This window comes from Microtus oregoni, unplaced genomic scaffold (genome assembly GCF_018167655.1).
Source record: "Microtus oregoni isolate MIOR12 unplaced genomic scaffold, Mior012 000021F_ref0000039, whole genome shotgun sequence".
Lineage (NCBI taxonomy): Eukaryota > Metazoa > Chordata > Mammalia > Rodentia > Cricetidae > Microtus > Microtus oregoni.
The window spans coordinates 29,423,273-29,447,150 of NW_024543080.1; the positions used below are offsets into that span (position 1 = coordinate 29,423,273).

Here is a 23,878-nt window from a genome sequence, read left to right on the forward strand (position 1 = left end):
TACAGTTCTTCATGTTATTTTTTTGTTTTTTTGAGACTTGACCTTCCACTGAACCTGGAGCTCATCAACTAGGTTAGGTGACCAGTGACCCAGGGTCCTCCTGTCTCCATCACCCGCTGCTGGGATTACAGGTGTGCACCCAGATTTTATATGGGTGCTGGGGATCCAAACCCAGGTTCTTACGTTTTTCTCAACACTTTGCTGCTGAGCCACCACCTCAACACTGACGGCTGAGAGACCAAGTCTGGGAATTCATTTGCGGCATGTGTTTTTCTTCTATATTTCTAGTTAATGTACAAACCCATCAGATGTGAAAAAAATGTCCACATCTAGATTTTTCTTCTGCTCTATACATAAGAATTATAGAAGTCATAAAGGCAAATGCGACATCATTACTAGTTAATCACCACCATACTTAACATCAGAGACACTCCAGGTGTCAGAAAAGGAGACGTGAATCTTTCCTTGGTTTTATAAGAGAACTTTATTTTTTCTAGGTCGCAAATAAATTGTCCTTCCGTTTTTATTTGGTTGTTTCAGGAGCCAAATAGCTGAGAAACAAAAGAGGGACACACAAAAATGCTGCAGAGACTTCGGATATCTACTCGACTTGTAGGGAACAGGGAGAGTTGATTCTATCACAGAAAGAAAGGCAAAGGGACTTTCTCCCTTTTGAGACTCCACGCATCATTTGCCTGGGAGAGCCACTGGGCATGACTATTTTGGACACAGCTGGTACGAATGTCAGTGAGGGTCTGGAACAGAAGCATGCCACAGACTCCCAACCTGCCAAGAACAGGTGCGGCATTGCTACTGCTGGCTGCAAGATCTTCGAGGCATCTCCCTGAACCAATATACCAGAACGCATCGGTATTTTCTAACCCTTGCCACCACAGTTTTAGTGGGTAGTTTTGGAATGCAGGTCTGGGCTTCTACTATGCTAAAACCGCTTTAATTTTCTACTGAAATACATTCAAGCTTTCTAATTTTGCCACCGCATACCCTAAACTAAAATATGTCTTCAGGCCAGGCAGGTGTGGTTGTGCACACCTTTAACCCCAGTACCTGGGAGGCAGAGGCAGGCAGATCCTAGTGAATCTGAGGCCAGCCTGGTCTACATAAAGAGTTCCTGGCTAGCCATCTACATAGTGAGATCCTGTCTCAAAAATAAATATCTTTTCATACATATTTTTACCCTAGAGGTAATTTTGGTATTTAAAAGAAGTTCAAAGAGGTTGAAAAACTGTAATAAATTGAAGGGTAGCCCATTTTAAGTAACTACCAGTTTACTTGGTTCTTCAAGTATTTTAAGATTTAGAAAACATCTTAATATCTTTGAATATGTCAAGGGTTATTATAAATCATCTTTCAGAACATGTCTATTGGAGCGAGGTCACATCCTTTATGGAATACACATAGTAGGTGCTCAGTAAATCTTGTCACAAAACGAAGGACAACAAAAATATATTCATGCCCTTTTTAAAAACCAAATAAGTAGTGTTATTTTTGCTTGTGGTATTTATGCAACAAAATGAAGTTCAGTATAAGAACTGACTTAAAGGCATGTTTTAGAAAAATAGGGCATTTAAAGGTAGACATTTCAAAGACGAACAAAAATCTAGGGTCTTCCTATGAATTTCTAAATAAAGCATGTTTGACTAGGAAAACACATATTTGTGAAGGAACTGAAAATTAAAGAAAAATTTCAATATAACAAGTATAAGTTTAAGTTAATATAAAGAAAATACAATTATTGATAAAACAACAACAATATACATTAAGGGGAAAGTTAACTCTCTGTATTTGCAAAACTGTGCAAAATTGCTTGTAGTGTCCTCAGATGAGTGGTCCCGCCTGTGACTTTGAAGATCATCGCCTTTAAAAGGTGTGTAGTGAAGAGGCTTGGTCTACCCTGAACTAGCTGGAGTCTGGCTGGGTCTCCATCTTCGAACAGCTGGTGTGGATGTGGGAGACCTGCAATACCGGGAGCAGCAGCTGGAGGGCGTCCTGGATGTATGTGGAGCTATTGCAGCCCTGCAAGACGCAAAAATGGGGCTGAGGGATCGTTTCATAGTTCAGCTTCAATGGCTGTCACCTTTTGACAACATTCTTTTCCGTCTGAGGAGAGGGAACGGCAACCATCAAACTACATCATGAAATTCTTAGAATGTTCGTCTGTGTGGCAAATGCAAACACATGTTTTTAGATGGCACATACCTGGGTCTAAATTATGTAAATTATTGAAGGGACTTCGTTCAAAATGAGATAAATCATTGCCACGGGCTTTTAAGGGATGCCAGTATGTGTAGATCCACAGCCCAGTGTGGCCAGTATTATCCACCCCTTTCTCAGGTCAACCTTAGAGCCCTAAAAATCACAGGAGACTAGAGCCGAAACCACAGAGGATTTATAGAAAGCTCTCCACAGGGAGATTATTGTAAAAATGGTGAAATTTAGGGTATCTAGAACATGAACATTTCTTCTGGGCCAGTGAATAAGAATTGGGTCTCATATTTGTGGTGCACAAATATGGTCAATTGTCATGCTAATGTGCAATTTAATCTGGAAGCCAGGACAGGGATTTGGGGTGGGAGACTGAGAACTGAGACAGAATCTCACTACACAACTTGTGTTGGCCTTGAACTCACCATCCTCCTGCCTCAGACCTCTGAGTGCTAGGATTGCTGGGATACAGCACTACTGGCTTTCCAGGAGGTAGATTTTCTTATACTATATTCTGTTTTCGGCTTCCAGGGTTCCTATTAACTGTGTCTGTTCCAGTGGATGTGTCCCTGTAGCTCCTGCCCCTTCTGGTTGATCCATTCCATTGTGTGGCTGGGACCTAAGCAATGACACTTACTGCCACCGCTTTGTTAACTTTTGTCCATTGACAGTTTTGCTTAACAATGAGGCACAATGCCCAGCAATATTGCCATAGACAGCATTTCTGGTGCTTTGTAGTCTCTGAGTTTTCCGTTGACATCTAATGTGAAGATGATGGTACGTGCATTGCTTGTGTCCTGCATCTGCTTGTCCAGCCCTGTGGCTACCCACTGCTGATGTGGGAGTGATTTCTTATTAATAAAGAAACTGCCTAGACCCATTTGATAGGCCAACCCTTAGGTAGGCGGAGTAAACAGAACGGAATGCTGGGAGAAAGAAGCTGAGTCAGGGAGTCGCCATGATTCTCCCACTCCAGACAGACGCAGGTTAAGATCATTCCTGGTAAGCCAGCTCTTGGGCTACACAGATTAATAGAAATGGGTTAGATCAATATGTAAAAGCTAGCCAATAAGAAACTGAAACTAATGGGTCAGGCAGTGTTTAAAAGAATACAGTTTCTGTGTAATTATTTTGGGTAAAGCTAGCCGGGTGGCGGGACACAGCCCGCCGCTCCGTATTTCAACAGAGTGGCACCCAACGTGCTAATAAACTCCACGTAAAACCTGAGAGGGCTTAAAAAGGAGAGAAAGAAAATTTAAGACAGCTTTTTGCTGTTTGTGGGTTGCGTGCCGCAAAGAAATTGTCCTGACTCATCAGCAGGAAAAAACTGGCTGTTTTAAAATGCCGGCTTTCTGGGCTGTGCCGCCATTGCGATCTTTGTCTGGCTCCTGTGGGAGACAGAGCTTTTGAATGGAGCATTTGGAGTAAAGCTCTACAGCTTGCTTGATGGCAATGTGGACTGCTGTGTGCCTGGAACTGTGTGTGGCTCAGGGGCACCAAATGGCTCTGAGGCAGGAGCGGCTTGGCTCAGCTCTGCCATGCTGAACTGTGATGGTCTCAGGCAGGAACTACCGTAATTACCATAAAAACAGCACATTTAAGGTTTCAACTGGACAAGACACAGGCGGTACCATATTACCTGTACATGGCACAACTTAAGTTTTTAAGAACTGCTTAACATTTTAAGAAATGTTCCTGGATAGTAAAAAAATGTTACAGATTCACAATAAAACAGATTCAGACATAAAAGACCACACTGTTGGATGAATACACATAGACTTGAGAGAGAGAAGAAAAAGAATATAGAAAATAAAGTTAATGGTTTAAAAAAAAAGGTAAAGTCTTTAAATAGACAGAGTACAGATAGTTAAGAGATTAAAAGAAATAAAGAAAAATAAGCCACGTAAAAATGGAAAATTCACAGAGAGTCTGGATTATGTACATTATGTTTTCTTTAAAATTTTTGACTGTAAAGGAGCTAAGTACAGAGAGACATTTCATTCTATGGGCTGCCAAGTGAAACCAAAACAGATATCATGAGGGTATGACTTCAGAATTTGGGTCTAAGGATATGATGCTTTGGAAAGGGTCTTCTTTTGTTTTCACAGAGGACCAGACCCTGTGGATTGCATCTATCCCGATATGGTATGATAGACCACGACCTCCCGAAAAGTTCCTGTGAACACCCTCAAAAAAATTACTTCACTCAACTGGCAACTGAGATAAACCTGGCACACAGGTTACACCCTAAATAATCTGGTTAACAGCGCCCCCATTCAGCAGGAAGCAGTTTGGAGAGAAAAAACTGCGCCCATGTTCCCAAAATATTGTTTGTAAATGTTCCTTCACATTTAAAGGGGAAAATGATATAGGTATGAGTAATTTGCATTGGTGCGGATTTTACAGTCAATTTTGTTATATGTGTATGTATTTCTGATCTTGATTAAGGTATTGTGATTGTGTAGTTCATTTAAAAATGTAATGTATAATTAAGAAATATAAGTTAATGGTTAATCATCAATAATAGTCAAGCTTGTAGTCATGTTAGTTAGATTTTCTAGATATATAGAGATACATTTCAGTTAGATAGACATTCTTCATATCTTTCAAAGACTGCAGAATATGGCATTTAATGTTTTAATAACTTAGGACTTTTCATGACAATGAGACATATCTGCTCCTGGTGGCACCAATCTACTTCGAGAGGAAGATGGGCATCGAAGAGGATCCTTATGGAGTTGGATAGCCATTTGGGCAAGAAACTGCTCTTGCCTGGACTGTTGCATAAAATGGACACAGAGAACCCGCAGAGAGAGGACTGCTGAACTTGCCTAAAGGTGAGACGGTCTTTTGGGGTTCATGACTCATGAAAGAGTCTGCGAGACATTCTGCAGGACACAGCAGATAGTGACTGAACTGTCTTTGAAATTTCCTGCTTCATGGAAATGTCTGCTGGATACTATGGGCCTGAAGGCTGAAGATGGATGCCCCAACCATACAAAAGAACTTTGGGTGACTGTCCAGGCAGCAAGATGTCTCTGTCATTTCTAGAGTTTTCTTATTTCTTGTTTACTTAGGTAGTATTATATCCTTCTGGAGTCTTTGATGGAGTTGAAGAATGAATAGATAGTTATAGTTTTCCTTAGTTATGATAAAAGATAAAATAGATATAAATATTGTAACTGTAATTCTTGCTTGATAACTGTTTTGCTATATGTAATTTTACTATGTTAAAGTTAAAGCCTTTCTTTTTTGTTTAAACAGAAAAAGGGGAAATGATGTGGGAGTGATTTCTTATTAATAAAGAAACTGCCTAGACCCATTTGATAGACCAACCCTTAGGTAGGCGGAGTAAACAGAACGGAATGCTGGGAGAAAGAAGCTGAGTCAGGGAGTCGCCATGATTCTCCCACTCCAGACAGACGCAGGTTAAGATCATTCCTGGTAAGCCAGCTCTTGGGCTACACAGATTAATAGAAATGGGTTAGATCAATATGTAAAAGCTAGCCAATAAGAAACTGAAACTAATGGGTCAGGCAGTGTTTAAAAGAATACAGTTTCTGTGTAATTATTTTGGGTAAAGCTAGCCGGGTGGCGGGACACAGCCCGCCGCTCCGTATTTCAACACACTGCGAGTGGTTTACAGTCCGGTCTCCCATGGAAGACCCTCCTCTGACCGCATGCAGAACACAGTACCCAAGTTCTAAGAGGAAGAAGGCATCTTGGGCTGCTTCTCTCTTGCATCACTGGGGTCGTTTTGGTAGAGCCATAGCAAAGCTGGGACAGCCTCCCCTTTGTGCAGCTGATGCTATGAAGTCCTAGTGAGCAGGCGAGTTGGGCCATGAGCCTTCATCACGTAAGTATTCTACCCTTGTAACTGAACAGGCAGGCATGGTGCATCATTTTTGCTAACCTGGAGCTTAGACTCAGCTACACCAAAAGTTTTCGTGAACGATGGGAAATGCCTGCCTTTATGGAAATCACCAGTGGGCAATAATCCTCCATGGCAGCCAATAATCACAGTGTCAAACTTGGCAGCAGAAATCAGCCTCTGCGGGAGGGGGGTGGAGGGGGAGTGAGGGAGAGACAGTAGCAGGAAATAACCTGCAAGCTCAGCATTTTCTTTTATAACCAGGAATTCATGAAAATTAGGCATTGTGGCTCCACCAGAGGTTTTACAGCTGCTGAGCTACAGAAATGCATACACACACACACACACACACACACACACACACACACACGACTGTTAGACTACTGGTGATAAAATTTAGACTTTTGATAACACTTGCTGACTGGGAGAAAGAAGAAAGAAAGAACATAGCTGTGACATTCGCTTTGATTTGGAGTACTTTTCTCTCTGGGGGCTACTTACCTCTAAAAGCACACTATTGATCATGGGGTTAAGGACTTCAGCCTTCTTGTTGCTCTGTGAAATTGAAAATATAAAATTGACAGATTAAGGGCTTATACCGTAAGGTTTAGCACATCAAATGTACGACACCGCTTTGCAGAGGGAGGTCTTAGAGAGAGGAAGGAGAGCAGTGCGTGCTTACTGTAGACCAGGCTTCGTGTCCGCACCTTCCTTATGTGGTCTCTAGTTCTACCTGCAATCCTAGCAGGGGATTGGTGCTGTGGTAAGCCTAGGGGCTAGATGAAGAAATAGCAGTCCTGAAGGTTGGGCAATTTGTGCAAGTTCACTTTGCTAGAAATATAAACTAAGATCTTTCTAATTGTTGGAAGTTTATGGCTGATTGGATCCTGTCTTTTTGCACAATTTGCCTGACACCATCCTACATTACAGACATGCATCATGCCTCACCACACATTTTAATTAAGATAGCTGTATAGCTTACTGAGATTTTTATTCTTGAGAGTTTCATTCTACTCATTTTTAATTATGTGTATATGTGTTGGTGTGGAGTATGTGCATATAAGAGCAGGTGCCCTCAGGGGCCAGAAGAGGGCACTGAATTCCCTGGAGCTGTAATCATAGGCGGTTGTAATCTGCTCTATGTGGGTGCTTGGAACTGAACTCGGGTCTTCTGCAAAAGTAATCCATGCTATTAACTACTGAGTCATCGCTCCAGGCCCTGAATTTTTGTATGTTTTTTTTTTTTTTAGTTTCATATTTTGGCTTTTCCAAAGTTTTCGGGAGGGTTAAGTCCTTTCCTTATTTATCCTGGTAGTCCAATCTTTCTGTCTGTCCTTTCTTCGTCCTCTTTGTTCCCTCTTTCCTTCTTCTCCCACCTCGCTGCAAACACGAGTTCCAGGTTATCTACCAGAAGAGCAATAAGGTGCAAACACCCTCAAATATAACTTTCAAACACGCCTGCAGAATCAGGTTTGAAGAGCAGCACAAGGATGTGTTAAGCATGGAGATCAAATCCCTACTTCAGGCACTCCGAAAGGCAGAGACGACCATTTTCCTTAACTTGTACCATTCAGCTGTCAATCAGCAGACTTCCCTATCTAAACTGCTCAATCTACTCCTACAACAATAAATCATTAATAGGGCATCTTAGTGGGCTGCCTTCCCTTGCCATTCCTGGTAGGCTCTATGGCAAACAAAAGCACATGAATTAAACATATCTTCCCAGAGAAGCCTCCCTTCGCTAGCATGGTGTTACTCTATAGAGAGCTAGGCCTTGCTGAGGGAACCGCAATGGAGTCTTGTGGGAGGTGGGGGGAGAACCTCTTTAAAAATGCAGTCATTTTAGTAAGCAACCCGCAAATCCATTATTAGCACATGCTTTCACGTTTATGGGATTATCAATAAACCTCTAAGATGTGATCAAAACGAGGGCAGTAAAATTGCATTGGTTTTCAGAACCAATGAGATGTGTGAGCAATTTAAACGGAGTCTGGAGAGCAATACGCACTCATTAGTTTCAAGTTATGAATAATGGCTGTTTTGGAGGACAGAAACAATGACAAATGCGAATTATTCATCACAGCTGCAGACAGGGGCTCTGCTGTGGTGTGGTGGCATCCCTGGAGGCTCCCTTCTGAGATGCAGCTTTCACTGTCTCCAAACGGACAGCGCAAAGTGTCTGTGAGCGTGTTTGTATCTGCACACAAACGTAAGTCCAAGCACATGCCCAGCTGCTGGAAACTTGCTTCAGCCAGTGGAGTCCCTGGCTCAGGCACGGACCCTGGCTTGGTAACCCTAGGGCTTATTGCCAATGCAGAACCTCTGTCCTCAGCTCACATGGACTGACTGAGCGAGAACCTGCATTTGAACGAGGTCTCCAGATGGTTGATGTCATCGGTAAGGTTTAGGAAGCACTATGTTAGAGTATGATATGGCACAAGGAGAAGCAAACACTGTCACAAACACTACCCACCCCAGGGAAAAGCCTGTTTTAACACAAATCATATAAACACCACAGACACCCCTGGGACACCCAACAGTTGGTTATCTGATGCTTGATGAGCTGCGGTGAGGAGCCCAGAGACAGACCTAGAGGCCTGGACGCATGTGGTCACCTCTCTGGGACTTGGATTCCCTGAATGGGTGAGATCAGCCCTGTGCTGCGGGGTAAACACACGATTCCCACCAAAGTCTGTCACCAAGTAACTGGGAGTACAGAGTGTGCTTCATCTCGCCTGCCATACCAATGGAGTCCGCCGCCCATCACTCTGCGTACAGACAAGGAGATACCATTGCTGAAAGCCCAAAATTAGATAAGGCCAAGATATGACAGGCAAACCAGACTCCTGACAGCAGAATGGACGGGCGGCCTGTAGCTCACCCTTTATCAGACTGACTTACGGAAGAACTTGCTTTGGATCTAATGCGCAGTTAGGTCACAGCAGCTGGTTAATCTGTGTGACACAGTCTTGTCCCCAATCACTGCTGAGTGACACCATCTGACCTGGCCAATGGTCTTTTTGAAACTTCTCACCCAGGGGAAAGGAATGGGAAAGGAGAAGCATAGTCCGGCAATGTTTCAGAGCCTGGGGTGAGCTCTATTCTTGGGTCCCCAGGGCTGTGCACAGTCTTCCAATGCCTTTCATAAAGCCCCCCCCCACTTATCTGAGGAATTTATATATCCATCCCAGAGGCCAAGGAGAGAGCAGAACCCTGGTGGCAGACTTCCAGGTATCCCCAGAAAACTCTACATTGCAATCAGATACCCTAACTGAAACCTGTCTCCTGTGTCTCTGGGGAGAGTCAGATCTTGCATCCAGGACTTTAAAAGAGAAGTAGGAAGGTTGAAGAGGAATGGTTCCCACTTGCCTCTTACTACCCTATGAAGACGGGGCTTTATAATATGACCAATTTCTTTCTCCTGCCATGTATATATGTGTAGTGTGGTGGTACATGTGTGTGCACATAGGCATGGAGGCCAGAGGTTGATGCTGGGTCTTCTTCAATCACACGCTACTTTATTTACTGAGACAGGGTCTCTTGCTGAACCTGGAGCTAGTCAATTTGGCTACTCTAGCTAGCCAGCTTGACCTGAGGGAACCCCTAGTCCCGCGCCCCCCCCCCCCAGCACTGACATTGCAGGCGGGTTCTGGGGATCTGAAGTCAGATTCTCATCCTTGCACATCCAAGCCTTTATCTACTAAACCACCTTCCCAGCCCATAAAGACCACCTGGGCCAGAAAAGGGACAGAAAAAAAGCAACCTGGATAAGTAATCAGAAGCCACACATGGAAACAAATGGAGAGTTTTTCAAAGCTATTATCTTGAGAACAGAAACACTCAGATCTTAATTGACATTTTGTTTTCCTTTTGAAACTCTTATCATATGTAACTTATAAGAGAGGACAATATGAGTGATAATATTTAAAGTTAATTGTGTTAGTAGAGATTCTTGAGTAGTAAAATCACAGATGATAAGCAATGGAAAAGAACCTTCATTTTACACTCCTTCTTTTGATGTATGAATAAAATGAGGCCCACAAAGATCTGACCACTCACCCCACAAGTCAGACAGACAGAAGACTGGCTGGAGCCCAAAGCCCAAACGGACAGTGGACTAGAGGAGTCCACAGCTCAGATGGACAGTGGACGGGAGTCCACAGCCCAGATGGACGGCGGACTGGAGCCCACAGCCCAGACGGAGAAGAAGCCTCGGCCTGATTTTAGCAAGCAGCATGACACAGCTCTACTTATGGAGTTGTCTCCAAAGGTGTCATATTCCTGACTTCTCTTCACAGCTCTGCTTCCCTAAACAATGCAAGAAAATGGTCCAAACTGTATTCTTACCCCAACAGTGGTTAGAGAATTTGTAAACTTCTTCGATAAGGAGGCTACTTCATTGCACATTGCTGTGGTCAATCTGAAATAAGAACAAAGAGGTTCGAGAGTTTTTCATAAAGTAAAGGATCTTCACCCTTGAGACAATTATTGACATGAATGCTGCGTGACATCAAAAGGACAGCGCCTAAGTCTGAAGTCACTCAACAGAAATGAGCAGTTTTCCTCAACAGTTGTCCACAGGCACCGTTTCCTTTCCAGTTTAATTAAGGAATAATCCTCTAATTAGTTTGCCCTCCTTTTAGAATCGAAGCCATGCGCAGGGAAGTATCAGGCCTGAGCATCATTTTCATAGGACTGGAAATTCAGGCCAGGTGGCTTTCCTCCAGCATCTGGGTCATTTTAAAATAATGGCTGCTCACCGAGGCACTTAATCACATGTCACCCAGTGACTAACTCAACCTGCCAGGTAACCTGTGTGGAACATACAGCAGTAATCACAGAGAGGGGATTAAAACGCAGGTATTTCACACACACGCACGCACGCACACACACACACACACACGCATGCACACGCACACACATGCACACACCCATGCACGCACCCCTACACACAAACACACACTTTCTGTCACGAGGGGACAACCCAGGGTCTTGCCCTGACGAAGCAAGTGCTCTATCCCTTGCCTCCCCTTTAAGCAGTGTCTCACTGTGTGGTCCAGACGGAGATCTCCTGCCTCAGCTTACAGAGAGTTGGGACTATGGGCATGCCCCACCATCCAGCTTCTCTCTGTATCCTGATTACATTTTTACTATATGCCTCAAAATAATGAGCCCCTGGAAAATGTCTTTAGGATATCTCAAAATTCGAACTTTACTTTGGCCATTCTACGTCTAAGTCTTTACTCCAAATAGAGCAAGACAGACAAAACTAGTGAGAATGTTTATCCTAACGCCACAGATGACAAAAACTGAAAACAATATAATTGCCAAACAATGTGTGTTCTGTCTGATTTTGTCCTAACAATTAGAGCGGGTGATTTAATGGTGATTTAAAGGCTATTAGGAAAACAACAGTTCCACGTTAGAAGATCTCCTAAAGTCAGCGAAGGAGTTTTTCTTTTTTGAAGGGACTCTATCTAAACTGCATATTCAGAGTTTTTTTTTGTGTGTATGTAGGTGCATATGCCACATGTTGAGGAAGGAGGTGTGTGTTTACATGCGTGTGGAGGTCAGAGGTCAATATCTGAGCATTCCTTAATCTGCCCAATCTCCCTCCCTCCTACCCTCTTAAAATTCCTTCCTTCCTTCCTTCCTTCCTTCCTTCCTCCCTCCCTCCCTCCCTCCCTCCCTCCCTCCCTTCCTTTCATTTTCAAGACAGAGCATCTCTGTGTAGCCCTGCTCATCCTCGAACTCGCTCTTTAGACCAGGCTAGCCTAAAACTCGGAGATCTACCTGCATCTGCCTCCCGAGTGCTGGGGCTAAAGATGTGCACCACCACATCCAGCTGGGTCTGATCTTATTTCCTGAGACAAGCTCTCTCATTGAACATGAAAACTCGCAAGTTCAGCTTAAGCCCCAGGGCTCCTCTCTCTCCACTTCTCCAGCTCTGAGACTGCAGGTGCCTGCAACCTTGTCTGGCTCTTTGTAAGAGGACTGAGGATGAAGTCAGCTCCTCAGGTGAACAAAGCAAGTACTTTATTGAATCTGCCCCCTTCTCAGTCCCCACCCCTTCCGTACGCTGCTGGGGAAGAGACCTAGGACCTCCATGGGCTAATCCAGCCTTGTCACTGAACTACTAAGCAGTAGGCTGATGGACTCCATCATCTGAAATCCATCCATCTGAAATTTGTACGTAGGAAGCATCATGGGCCAGGCCAGGAGACGGCAGAGAACCATGCTGTGTGTTCTTGGGCAGGTGGTGGAAGGGCACTCACTGAACTGACCAGCTGGGGCCGGTGCAGCTTGAGGAGGTTGGCACAAACAGGGCAGGGGTGAAAAGGTGCTCAGAGCAAGGTCCAGGATTCATGCCCTGGGACTTCTGAGCCTCAGCCCTCCTCCTTCCAATCTGTACGGTGAAGACAGGGCAGTCTCTAGATGCTGTCTTCAGCATTTCAAAGCTTCCTGCTTTGTCGTTCTCTTTTCCTTTCGTATGTTAGAAAGTACACGATCTCTCTAGAATTATTGCATAAGATATAATTTCTTTCTAAATACATAATTTGCCTTGTCAGATGTAGTAAGATTAGCAAGCTGAAAAGTGAGTGTGGATAATGTGTGTGTGCATGTGTGTGTGTGTTTGTGTGTGTGTGTCCCAACGTATTTTCTTGGGGGCTATTTGGGCTCCTTTGTTTCAGTAAGAATGGAGGGATATTTGGACATCAGCTAACATTCCATGTCATAATATATAATTATACACATAAAAATTAATGACTTATTTTTAGCTCTGTTTTTGATTTTCAAGAAGATTCCACACCAACTGTTTTCCAGTGTGCATATATTTACATATACATGTATACATTTATGTATAGTGTTTGCATAACACTAGATAAACTAATAATAACAACAACTGCTTATTGAAGAACATAAACTGCAATGCATGATATAGGAATGCAGCCTACAGAGAACTGGCTTGCAGCAGTGGCTATCATGCTCAGAAATATAGACTATACAGGGCCAGTAAAGTCTCTAAACGGGTGGGGTGGGTTTGCCTACTTTTATCCTTTCTCTGTTGGTGTGGCATAAAAATAGGATTCCCCTCAATGTTCTGTGCTGAATGATTTAGTGTGTCTTCTTTTTCTTTTTGTCTATTTCAAGACAGGGTTTCCCCATGTAGCCCTGGATGTCCTGGAACTCACTCTGCAGACCAGACTCCAGACTGGCCTCAAACTCACAGAGACTCACCTGCCTCTGCCTCCCGAGTGCCAGGATTAAAGGTGTGCACCACTAACGCCCAGCTTATTATGTCTCCTCTCAAATCTCCTATGTTACATTCTTATTATTTACTACTGTATAACATATTTCCTAAGGGCGTCCTTATCTTTTGAAATGACCATCGAGTAAGGAACAGTTGACACGAAAATCTGAATCTTCAGTTGCTTGAAGTACGCGCATATGTGCATTTGAATGGCATACACACATGCACACACATGTACACGCACAGACACACACGTGAGGGACCACATACACACACAATTTAAAAAGTAAGAATTCAAAGTGGCATTTACTTTATCAGAACTTTTGCTTGGTCCTGAGCTGGTTTCTCCTCTTCTTGTCCATGAAGAATTAACTCTGCAACTTTATGAAGTTGCTCAATACAGCGTGCAGTTACTTCAGCCAGACTTTCGATGGATAACATGTACACTTCCTGAAATGAATGCACGCAAGGGAATTAGTCACAAACAAGTCTCTTTTCAAAAATCCCTGTCACATTATGTATACTATACTACTGAGCTACCCCCAGTCCCTAGATGATGTGATCCTGTATCCGTATGTAACTCAAGGGTGGGGTGATGCTTTAGTCAGTAAAGTGCTTCTGCATGAGCATGAGGACCGGGTATGGATCCTCCCCTGCACACCTCTAACCCCAGACTGAAGGATGGAGACAAGCTGATCCTGAAGCTCATGGGCCACAGACAACTGGGGGACTCCAGGTTCAATGTGAGACCTGAACTCAAAAGGAAATAAGGTGGAGAGTGACTAAAAAGGAAAAGTCAACCTCTGACCTCCGCACAGAGACAAACGGCGCATACAGTGTGTGAGTGTGTGTGTGTGTGTGTGTGTGTGTGTGCGTGTGCATGCGCGTGTGTGTGCTGCCAGGTCCCCAGGGATAAGACAAGCCTAGTCACACCTGTGTCCTCAACAGAGGCAGGTGGTGAGTGGGGCGTGGAAGGAAAGCTCCTTAGAGAACATGTTCCCTCAGAGTGATCTCCCTTAGTCGCTTGAAGTTAGAACCCGGCATAATGAGCAATTAGCGCAGATGACTCTGGAGGACGGGCAGGACATAAAGCATCGCACAGACATTAAACTGCAGCAAAGAAGCCACGGCACGAACGTTTTTAGGGGAAGAAAAGAGCTTCAATTACCTCCTTAGTGAGGGAACATAAAGGAAATTTATAGTAACAAATTTGCATGTAAGATGGAGATTTACTGTAAAGATAAATCAACTATGCTCCGGAAGATCTTGCTGCTTCTAAATTATGAAGTTATGGAGACAAGCTACAAAGTGTGCGGAACTGCACAGGAAGTTAAGCCGTACGGCGTCTTGGAGTAGGGGAACTCTCACTTTCTAGAAGGCAGGGCACGGTGTGAATGGGAAGTGGCTATCCACACCTGAAATGGGGCTGACAAAGAGCAATTATGGATAACTGTGGGTGACGTGGTGTGGATTTACCTCTACAGTCTTAGTTCCTTTTCCCTCCGTTCTGTCTTCTTCGGGTTCTTTGGCTCGCTCTTCCTTTTCTTCCTTCTTCTCTTCTTCCTCTGGTCTTTTGGTCACATCTATTGACACCAGGCTTTGATCCTCTTCCACCCAGTCATGAGCTTTCTTCATGGCCTGCAAAGGCCCCAAACAAACAAGACATTTGCCATGGGAATGGGGAAACCAAGTCATTTCAAGCGGGCCCCTCCAGGGTGGATGTGTGGGGCCATTCCTTCAGGGCCTTAGATGGCAACCTCGTTGTTTGTAGAGTTTGTAGAAACTATAGGCGAGGGAAAGAGGGTGGAAGAGAAAGTGCACAGAGCATGTTGAAGGGCTCTAGAAGTTTAGAAAGGCCATTTAAAAGATAATTAATTTATTTTTATTTTATGTGCATTGGTGTCTTGCCTGCATGTATGTCTGTGTGAGGGTGTCAGATCCTGGAGTTACAGACAGCAGTGAGCTGCCATGTGGGTGCTGGGAATTGAACCTGGGTCCTTTGGAAGAGCAGTCAGTGCTCTTAACCTCTGAGCCATAGCTCCAGATCCTAAAGAGAATCTTTTAAAATGATATTCAGATGAGAATATAAATGACAGACTGTACCACGTACGGTGTAGTCTTTGTGTTTCATGGCTAGCGACAGAAGATGAGCTGCAGCTTTTCTTGTAGGCATTAGAAATTAGTAAAGGGTCGTGGCTACAGCGAATCTCCTCATGTAGTGGTTTTCCGAATCATCTCAGAAACCGATAATGTATAGTGATGGAAGGAAGAACCATGGCTTTGCTCCTTCTGACTCAGGGCAGGCCCTCCAACCTCTACCAGGAGGGCAGCATAAACAACCCATGACCCACAAAATCGTGGCGAATTGGAAGCTGCAGAAACCATCTCCCCGGTCCGGTCTGTGGCTTCCAGAATTCAGAGAAAGGTCAGCCTCACCCAGGGCTCATTGGATCCTTCACGCCGTTTGCTTAAGTAGACGCTGTCACTCATCTGACGCTGAACTACTCACTGTAAAGCCTATGCGTCCAAGCTTAACAGGTCAGAATGTTGGGGGGGCGGGAATTTAAGAGCTAGGAGATTAGGGGAGAGGCATCCTAAAACGTCCTCTTTTGGGAATAAAGGCTGACCCTCGCAACTGAGAAGTCCCCCACGCTCCTCTCCGAGCAGTGCCAGGTGCTGCAAGGAGACGAATGCGGCCATTTCCCAGTGTTCGAGTCCCCGAGCTGCCAGATCAGGGACCCCTGACAGAGAGAAAGAAATTACTCATCTGCCACCTCTATACCTCATCTGCCCTTTCTTCACGCATTGGAATAGGTGAGTGGCTATACAAACCTCTGCTAGATAAGGTAAGAGAAAAGGAGAGAAAAAAACCATTATATAACTCTGAGTAAGTAATGTTCAGTGTCTTCATAGGAAACCCCACAGCAAGACCCTGTACTAACTTGCAAAATGCACTGTGGTGTTAAAGGAAGCTGGACCGCCAAAGCTGGACCGTCCTCAGACAGTTCTAGCAGCAGCAGCAGCAGCAGCAGCAGCCCTGGTGGGAGGAGAGGTATGACTCAATTCTCAAAACTGGCCTGTCTCTTTAAGAGGCAGGGCAAAGAGTAGAGTCTGGAAAAGGCCCCTGGTGATTCCCCTCCACCTCCCTTTGATGACAACTGTCCTCTGACAGAAATTTCTATTTCACTGTGAGAGATTAACGGACTTTTTCAAGGTCACAGATAATCACTAGTAAAATTACAGAAGGCAGGTCCCAGAATTCCCGCAGACATCACGCTGCCCCTCAGATACTAATTACTGACCTCAGACTCCCCTCCCGCGGCGGTGCCAGAGGGGTTTGGTGTTTTTCCATTTCTGCGGAATCTTACAACTGAGACCCTACCTCCCCAAGCCCCTTGAAACCAAAGGCACAGAATGGGTTGGTTCTGACCTTATTGAGTTTGTCAGGTGTGGCGGCGACGTGTAATTCGAACAGGAGTTCGGTAAGCATGCTAGCAAATTCTTCGCCCTTTTCTTCTAGGCCTAGAAATAGAACACGACAGAAGTAAGAAGCGTGATTTATTTATTTTTCATCCTTCAGAATGTGGCAGCTCTCCTGACTTTGCAGCCTGTACGTGGGGTAGACTAAGGAGAGGCTGTGGCAGTGTGCCCTGGGGCTGCCTGGGAAGATGGATGTCATGTCTTCCACTGGTGAGCAGGGCAGGGAAGCGGCAGGCTGCCTGGAGAGGGCTGCCAAGGCCTAGCTGCAGGCCTCTGGCACCAGGGCACCCCTAGGCTGGCTCAGACACCACAGAGGGTAGGGAGAGGCCTTGTGCGTTTTGGGACCACAGCTCTAGTGGCCCATGGCTAGTTGGCAAAAGAATAAGAGGACAGACAGATGCACGACCCATGTCAGGCCTGAGAGGCCTGCTGCCCAGAGTGTTGCTAGGCTTCAGGCTATAACTCTGATGATGCCCAGGGTGCCCTGCTGAGGACGGGCCACAGGGCTGAGTGAGCAGAATTCTCAGCTGGGTGTGTACTCTGATGTAACATCCTCTCTCTGGAGAAATTTCCCATGGTTCCCTAGGATACCTAAGTGGCATTCTAATAATTTTAATGATCTATTTTTTCAGACTGCAAGCTACCTAAGGACAGAGAGGACTTTAACTCATTCCTAACCCAGTGACTGGAACATAGTACATGCTAAAGAAAATATCACCTTGATGATACAGTATTTATCATATGTCTACAATACAATAATCACATGATATTTGTTATATAGTATAGTCATATATCATGAAATGAAAATAGATATTCCTGGTAGGAAAACGCAACAAAGAGCTTTAAAAGTTGCAGTATCCTTCTCTCCTTTGTGACTTCAAGACAAAGCCATCTTAAACCTTCAGGCAGGTGCTGAAGTACTGACTCCATAATGGGTTTATCAGCTCCCTTGTGGGGGAGAATAAAAGTAATCTGGCCTGATGGTATGTGTGCAAAGCCCTCTGTGAAGAACGCACCCAGGCTCACGCCAGAACCCAGGCGTACCTTTGGGGAAGGCTAAGTCATGTGAGAAACACTGTACCTCACACTTGCCAGGATACGTTAGTTTCAGCTTTATAGAAAAATGGTTCATGGGCAGCTCATAAAGATAGCCAGGGGGGCCTGTGGGTCTGCTCAAAATGTTTATCGTTGATCTGTTTATTATGATCTATATTCTCACAAGGGAGACAGGTCAATAAACAAATGGATAAACAAAACATTTATGTCAAGTGGTGAATTTTATGTAGAAGTATAAACCATGGGAGAAGGCTAGGGGTGGCTATAACTTAGGAACTTTATTACAAAACTTTAAAATATTTATTTATTGTTATGCATATGAGTGCTTGCTTGCATATATGTATGTGTACCACATGCATGCCTGGTACCCATGGAGGTCAGTGGAGGTCGGAAGAGGATGTTGGACGGATGGCTGGAGCTGAGCCCAGTTCCCAGACTATAGCAAGAGCTTTACTCTGAATGTTCGTGAGTCCCTAGAGCTCGTGTTGACACCTCATCACCAGGGGTGTTATTATGAGCAGCCGGGGCTTTAGGTCATGGCACCATGGCATTCTTGGGAATAGATTAGTGTCCTTTGAAAGAGTTCCCAGAAAGCTGGTTGGCCTGTGCCCCCATGGAAGGACATAGCTAGAGGACCCTGCCTGTGGTCCAGAGATGGACCCCGCCTAAACACCAGATCTGCCAGCACCCGGATCTTAGAAATCCGTCTAAACCATGAGAAAAAGTCCCTGCTGTTTATGAGGTGCACTGTGGCGCTTGCTGTGGGGGCCTGAACAGATAGGGGGAGGAAGGAAGGAGGGAAGGAAGCTATGAAGAACGGACGCACACTTAGAAGCTGGACCCTCCTGAAGCATTTCTGTTCTGATTTAGCATCAATTCCCGCCAAACACACTTAGTGTTTGTGTGTTCCTGTCAGTGTGGTACATAAGAACTCATTCACCTGAATTTTCAAGTTTTGCGAACAGTTCAACATTGTTGTGTTCGGTTCATATGGTAACTAAAAGGGGAAAGATGGAATTGGTGCAGCCACCACCTGACAGCCTCAGAGGTCAGGGGAGGCACAGCCTTGCAGCCTGGCAGTCGCAGGGAATGTGCCTGTCAAAGTTCAGGGGACACTAAGGAGGCCAGAGGTGAGATGTGTGTCCTGGGGGTAGACAGAGCTTCAGGATGAGGCAAGGAGGGGAAAACTCTTTAGCCAGGAAGGGAAGTGCTCCTCTGTACTGTGCTTCTCAGAGCAGGAGTGTGGAGAAAGCTTCCTGGGCGATGCTTGGAGAGAAATGAGAACGAGACTCCATTAGCCAAGGAGCGGAGGTGGGAAGGGAGGGTGAGAAGGGGGAGGAAGGAGCGAGAGGAAGGAAGGGAGATTCCACAAGGCCTGCGTGAGGCCGTTCTGCGGTGCAGGAGCCCTTGGCTAAGGCCTACACCTGGCTTCCACCCCAGCCCATACCTTAGCCTCTGGGGCAGGAAACCAGCCACCAGACTGCCTCAGCTTACCACTTCCTGTTCCCCCATGCCCCACACCCCGTTAGCTGGGGATAATCAAACTCACCCTCAGTCCTTTTGTAAATTTTATTTTGTTCTTTTGGAGAGTTACCCACGCTAAGCAAGCATCCTGCCACTGCATTACGGCAATCCCATCCTTCCCGCTTTAGTTACTATAAGAGCCAAACGCAACTTTGTTGAGTTGTTTTGTAAAAGTGGAAAACTATGTAAAGGAACCGTCATGCACCACACTGACATGGACACACAAGGTTAAATACACTTGGTGGGAATCCACAGTAAATCAGAACACAAGTACTTCAGGCGGGTCCAGCTTTTAAATGTGCATCAATTCGACTAGACATATACCAGTAACTTTTAGCATGTATTTCAGAAGGGAAAAAAATCACTAGAAATAAATAGATAAAAGCAGATGAAAATAAATGTTGCCACGAAGACTATTACTGCTATTCTCGGCCTGTATACATGGCCAAAAGAATTTCCCCAAGGCAATAAAAACAGAAAATGGACTTTTAAATTCTCCTCAGAGTCACGGTAAAGCAAATTAGAGAGCCATGCCGTTTGATGAGCCTGCACTGTGCCGGAAAGACAGGCGTGCAAACCATGAGCCAGTGTTATTTAGTGTTCAGGAAGCCCAATGTTAAATATATCTAGAAGATGACAGTTTATTATTATACTTCCCGAGACTACCAAATAAATTATTTAGTTGTTAAAGGCTTTTAGGAATATAAGTGCATTTATAAGAAAAAAATCACAACAACAACAACAACAACAACAAAAGGAACCTGGTAAAAATGCTTAGATTTCTGCCAGAATTTTGTTCTTGGAATTTTTTTCACATTCCACTGGTAAGATTCCTTTCCCGTGTGTTTGGGTAACTCCTCCACCCTCCTGGATTTTGGGTAACCCCTCCAGCCTCTTGGAGCTGTCACACGCCACGGGATGGGGTTGGTTCTACAACACCTCTGGTGTCTCTCCCAGAGCCTCATTAAGAGTCTGAATGACATTTATTTATTAAATTAAGCTAATGAAAATTAATAGTGTTTTGATCATCTGGAGATGCCCTTTGGGGAAAATGGATCTATTACAGGAGCTACTAGGCTTTTGTCATGGAAAGAGAGACAAATTTACCATCTCTCCACCTTCCAGCCCCCAATTTTCTCAAAATATGACATTTAGCACTTCGGTGTGTGTGCATGCGCATGAGTGCATGTGCGTGCTTACGTGTCTGTGTGTGAAATCCAAGAATCTCAATTTACGGAATGAGGCTCTGTAGTATGAGAACATACCACGTTGCCTGTGGCGACATTTTCTTTCAGCAGTACAGACTCAAGTCTCCTCTCTAAGGAGCGGCATTGACAAGAAGCGGTGTGGTTTCACTCTGCATTAGCAACAACGTCTCTGATGTCTATGAGAACATGGAGTTGTGGGTGTGCATGTGTGTGTGCGTCCATGTGTCCCAGTGTGGGTGTGGATGCATCCGTGGCTGTGGCTATGTGCATACAGCATGCCTGGAGAGGCCGGAGGACAACACTGGTTCATTCCTCAGGGGTCTTTCCCATGTTGTTGGAGACCAGGTCTCTCACTGGCCAGGAACTTCAAGGAAGAGGCAGAGGCCAGACTAGCTGGCCTACAAGCTTGCTTCTGCCACCTCTTCCCAGCTGAGATTACAAGAGTATGTCACTGATTTTGTCAAGCACTCTATCGGCTGAGCCCTCTCCTCAGCTCTGGGGTCCATTTTTAAAAATCCTTTCTGAATGTCACGCCAGCAGGATCAAGATCTAACTCACGTATCATGAGCTTGAAGAAGAGCCTGACTGGGGTGATGGTTAGGGCTGGAAAGGGGCATCTATAGGTTTATCTTGGGTCCCCAAAGCCTTTGTGTTTGAGCTTTGACTAACTGCATCTGGGAACAAAACGTTTCCGTGACTTGACGGTGACAGTGTGAATGCGTATTGTCACCACTCTGCATGGTAGGGCATGACAGGTACAATGATGAATAAAAGCTGCAACTTACTCTGACTCCCCAGTCTCCCTGGCATTGCGTTGACACACTGCACAACAATAACACCAGCTAATGTATTTGAGCAGTTCTGTATGCCAAGATCCGTAATGTTTTTATGTATGTATTTACTCTGAGCCTCTGACAGGTCCTGGACTATGCAGCATTGTCTCCAGGATGTAGTAGAGATATATACTCCTTTCATCAGGGCCAGGGAACTTGTTCAAGAAATTACTGGAAAGGTTTCCAGTGGGATTTTCTATTGGTCCTAGAAGCAGCTAACCTTGTACCTGCGCTTGCTATGACCATTGGCACAAACTCCAGGGGGCCCCTGTGGTATGGTGCCTATAACTGTCATATCTGTAGGAAGGCACTGTATACAGCAAATGCTTGATTCTATTCCTCTCCCAAGTAATGACCAGTGTACCAGTGTAGTAACTGGTAATGGCCAACTTTGAGAATTCTGATCTCTTCTTAAAAGAAGCCTTGCTTCTCTTACATAGGCGCTGGATGCCTGTGGGTTCAGGTCACTTCTGAGGGTGTGGGGGATTGAATGAGAATGGCCGCATAGATTCATATATTTGAATGCTGTCTCCAGTTGTGGACTGTTTAGGATGAATTAGGTGTGGCCTTGTTGGAGGAGGAGGTGTGTCACTGGGAGGTGGCTTTGAGGTTTCAAAAGTCCTTGCTAGGCCCAGTCTCTCTCTCTCTCTCTCTCTCTCTCTCTCTCTCTCTCTCTCCTAAATATTAGGATGTAAGTTCTTAGCTTCTGCTCCAGCTCCATGCCTATCTGCTTGCCTCCACATTCGCCACCATAGTGGTCATGGACCAATTTTTTGAAACTGTAATTAAATGCCTTCTTTCATAAACTTCCTTCATCATGGTGTCTCTTCATGGCAATAGAAAAGCAACTAAGACAAGGCGGAAGGCTGTCGAGATGTGTATACCTCACTCACTCACTCCGTGATCTTCAACTTGAAACACCTCATCCTGGGGCACTTGGAGAAAATGGCACAACCAGGGCAGAACTGTACTTCTTGTGTGGTGCCGGGAACTGAACTCGGGTTCTCATACGGCTAGGTACTGTTGTATTGCTAAGCTACCAGCCTCCTACACCAGAACTGTACTATTCAGATCTCCACGTCCCATGTATTCACACGGGACACACGTAAACGCACAACTCCTCCACACAGGGATGAAAAGGAATAACAAAGTTATCAAGACTTATGCACCAGGGTCATCAGTTGCAGCCTACAACATCAACACGCGGAATAGGAAGTGCAACGTCCACGATAGTCATTTAGGCCCAGCCAACTGCGCTCTCGTCATTTGACTTTCTGCATTTACTGTGGGCTGGTGACGAGCCAGGAACCATGCAGAGAAAGGATGGGGCTCCTGCTCAGCAAAGAGAGGGCTATCCTGTGACCAGCCCAGGTACCCACAACAGCTGCACAGGGCGTTCAAGACGAGCACCTGAATTAAGTAAACCCAGTTCAAAGGGCTGTTTTCCCAGCAACTGCGTCCCATGGGTTTATCTTGGTGTTTATGTCTCTTTACCTTGTTCTTCTGGACTTGCTTCACTCTCTGATTCTTTGGCTACAAAGATGTCTTTGATAGAAATTAGGTCTTTTTTCAAGAGTTCTAGCTTCTCTCCATCCAGCGATGCTAAAAATGACTGAACCTGGAAAAAAAAAATAGGTCATCTTAAGTGTCATCGTTTCTTCTCGTGAACACAGACCAAGCTGGCCTCGAACTCACAGAGATCCACCTGCCTGTCTCCAGTTTTCTCAAGAAAAGTGAGAGAGCAGCGGTGCGGGAGGTAAGGGAGAGTTGGCTCTGCACCCGCCCATTCAGAGCATCGGCTCCCTGGGCCTCAGGCTTTTCATTCCTTTCCTATTCCTATTACATCTCAGTATATAGTCCAGACTGGCCTTGAATTGACTTTAAGGTCCAGGCCGGTCTTGAACTTGAGCTCCTCTTGCCTCAGTTTCTGAACTACTGTTATAGGAACAAGTTGCCACGCGGGACTAATTATCTCGTTCCTAAAGCAGGACCCGCACTTCCTTATGGTCGTTTGTGCGATAAAGAACAAATATGAAGCAAATGGCACCGGTCAATGGGGGTTGGAACCATTTATGATAGTGGTTAAAACACACTTTGACCTCCAGACAGCTCAAATATCAGTTCCTCACTCACTAATTGCTGACCCTGTATAATTTATATTCCTATGACTTGGCTCTATCTATGAAGTAGGGGCTGTGTATATCTATCTTACAAGGTCACCTTGACCATTAAAGCAAAAGAACTGGCTTAACACCTATGATGCTCAATAAATGAAATATCAAATACACACACATACACACACACACACACACACACAGCCACATAAGTTCTTATTAGACAAGACTTACACTAAGTTTACAAAAATGCCCAAGACACTTTTTCCATTTCTGAGAGCTAAGAGTCTAGAGCAGTTTCTCAAACTGTGGGCCGC

General features: G+C 44.9%; 1 protein-coding gene across 2 annotated transcripts in view; it reads right to left on the reverse strand.

Annotated features, from left to right (window-relative positions):
• Nucleotides 1-497: 497 nt before the first annotated feature.
• Nucleotides 498-23,878, reverse strand: part of Fam114a1 (family with sequence similarity 114 member A1) — a 67,900-nt gene continuing 44,519 nt past the window's right edge. Inside the window, exons 8-15 of one of the 2 annotated variants that reach the window (XM_041671622.1) lie at nucleotides 22,942-23,065; nucleotides 16,777-16,868; nucleotides 14,823-14,984; nucleotides 13,657-13,796; nucleotides 10,442-10,514; nucleotides 6,596-6,649; nucleotides 1,912-2,034; nucleotides 498-610 (exon numbers count right to left, since the gene is read on the reverse strand). In XM_041671622.1, coding sequence (XP_041527556.1) covers nucleotides 1,918-2,034; nucleotides 6,596-6,649; nucleotides 10,442-10,514; nucleotides 13,657-13,796; nucleotides 14,823-14,984; nucleotides 16,777-16,868; nucleotides 22,942-23,065 — 762 coding nt within the window. In that variant the 3' untranslated portion in view covers nucleotides 498-610; nucleotides 1,912-1,917. Of the gene's footprint in view, nucleotides 611-1,703; nucleotides 2,035-6,595; nucleotides 6,650-10,441; nucleotides 10,515-13,656; nucleotides 13,797-14,822; nucleotides 14,985-16,776; nucleotides 16,869-22,941; nucleotides 23,066-23,878 lie in introns of those variants that run through there. The other variant, XM_041671621.1, reaches the window with a different exon arrangement.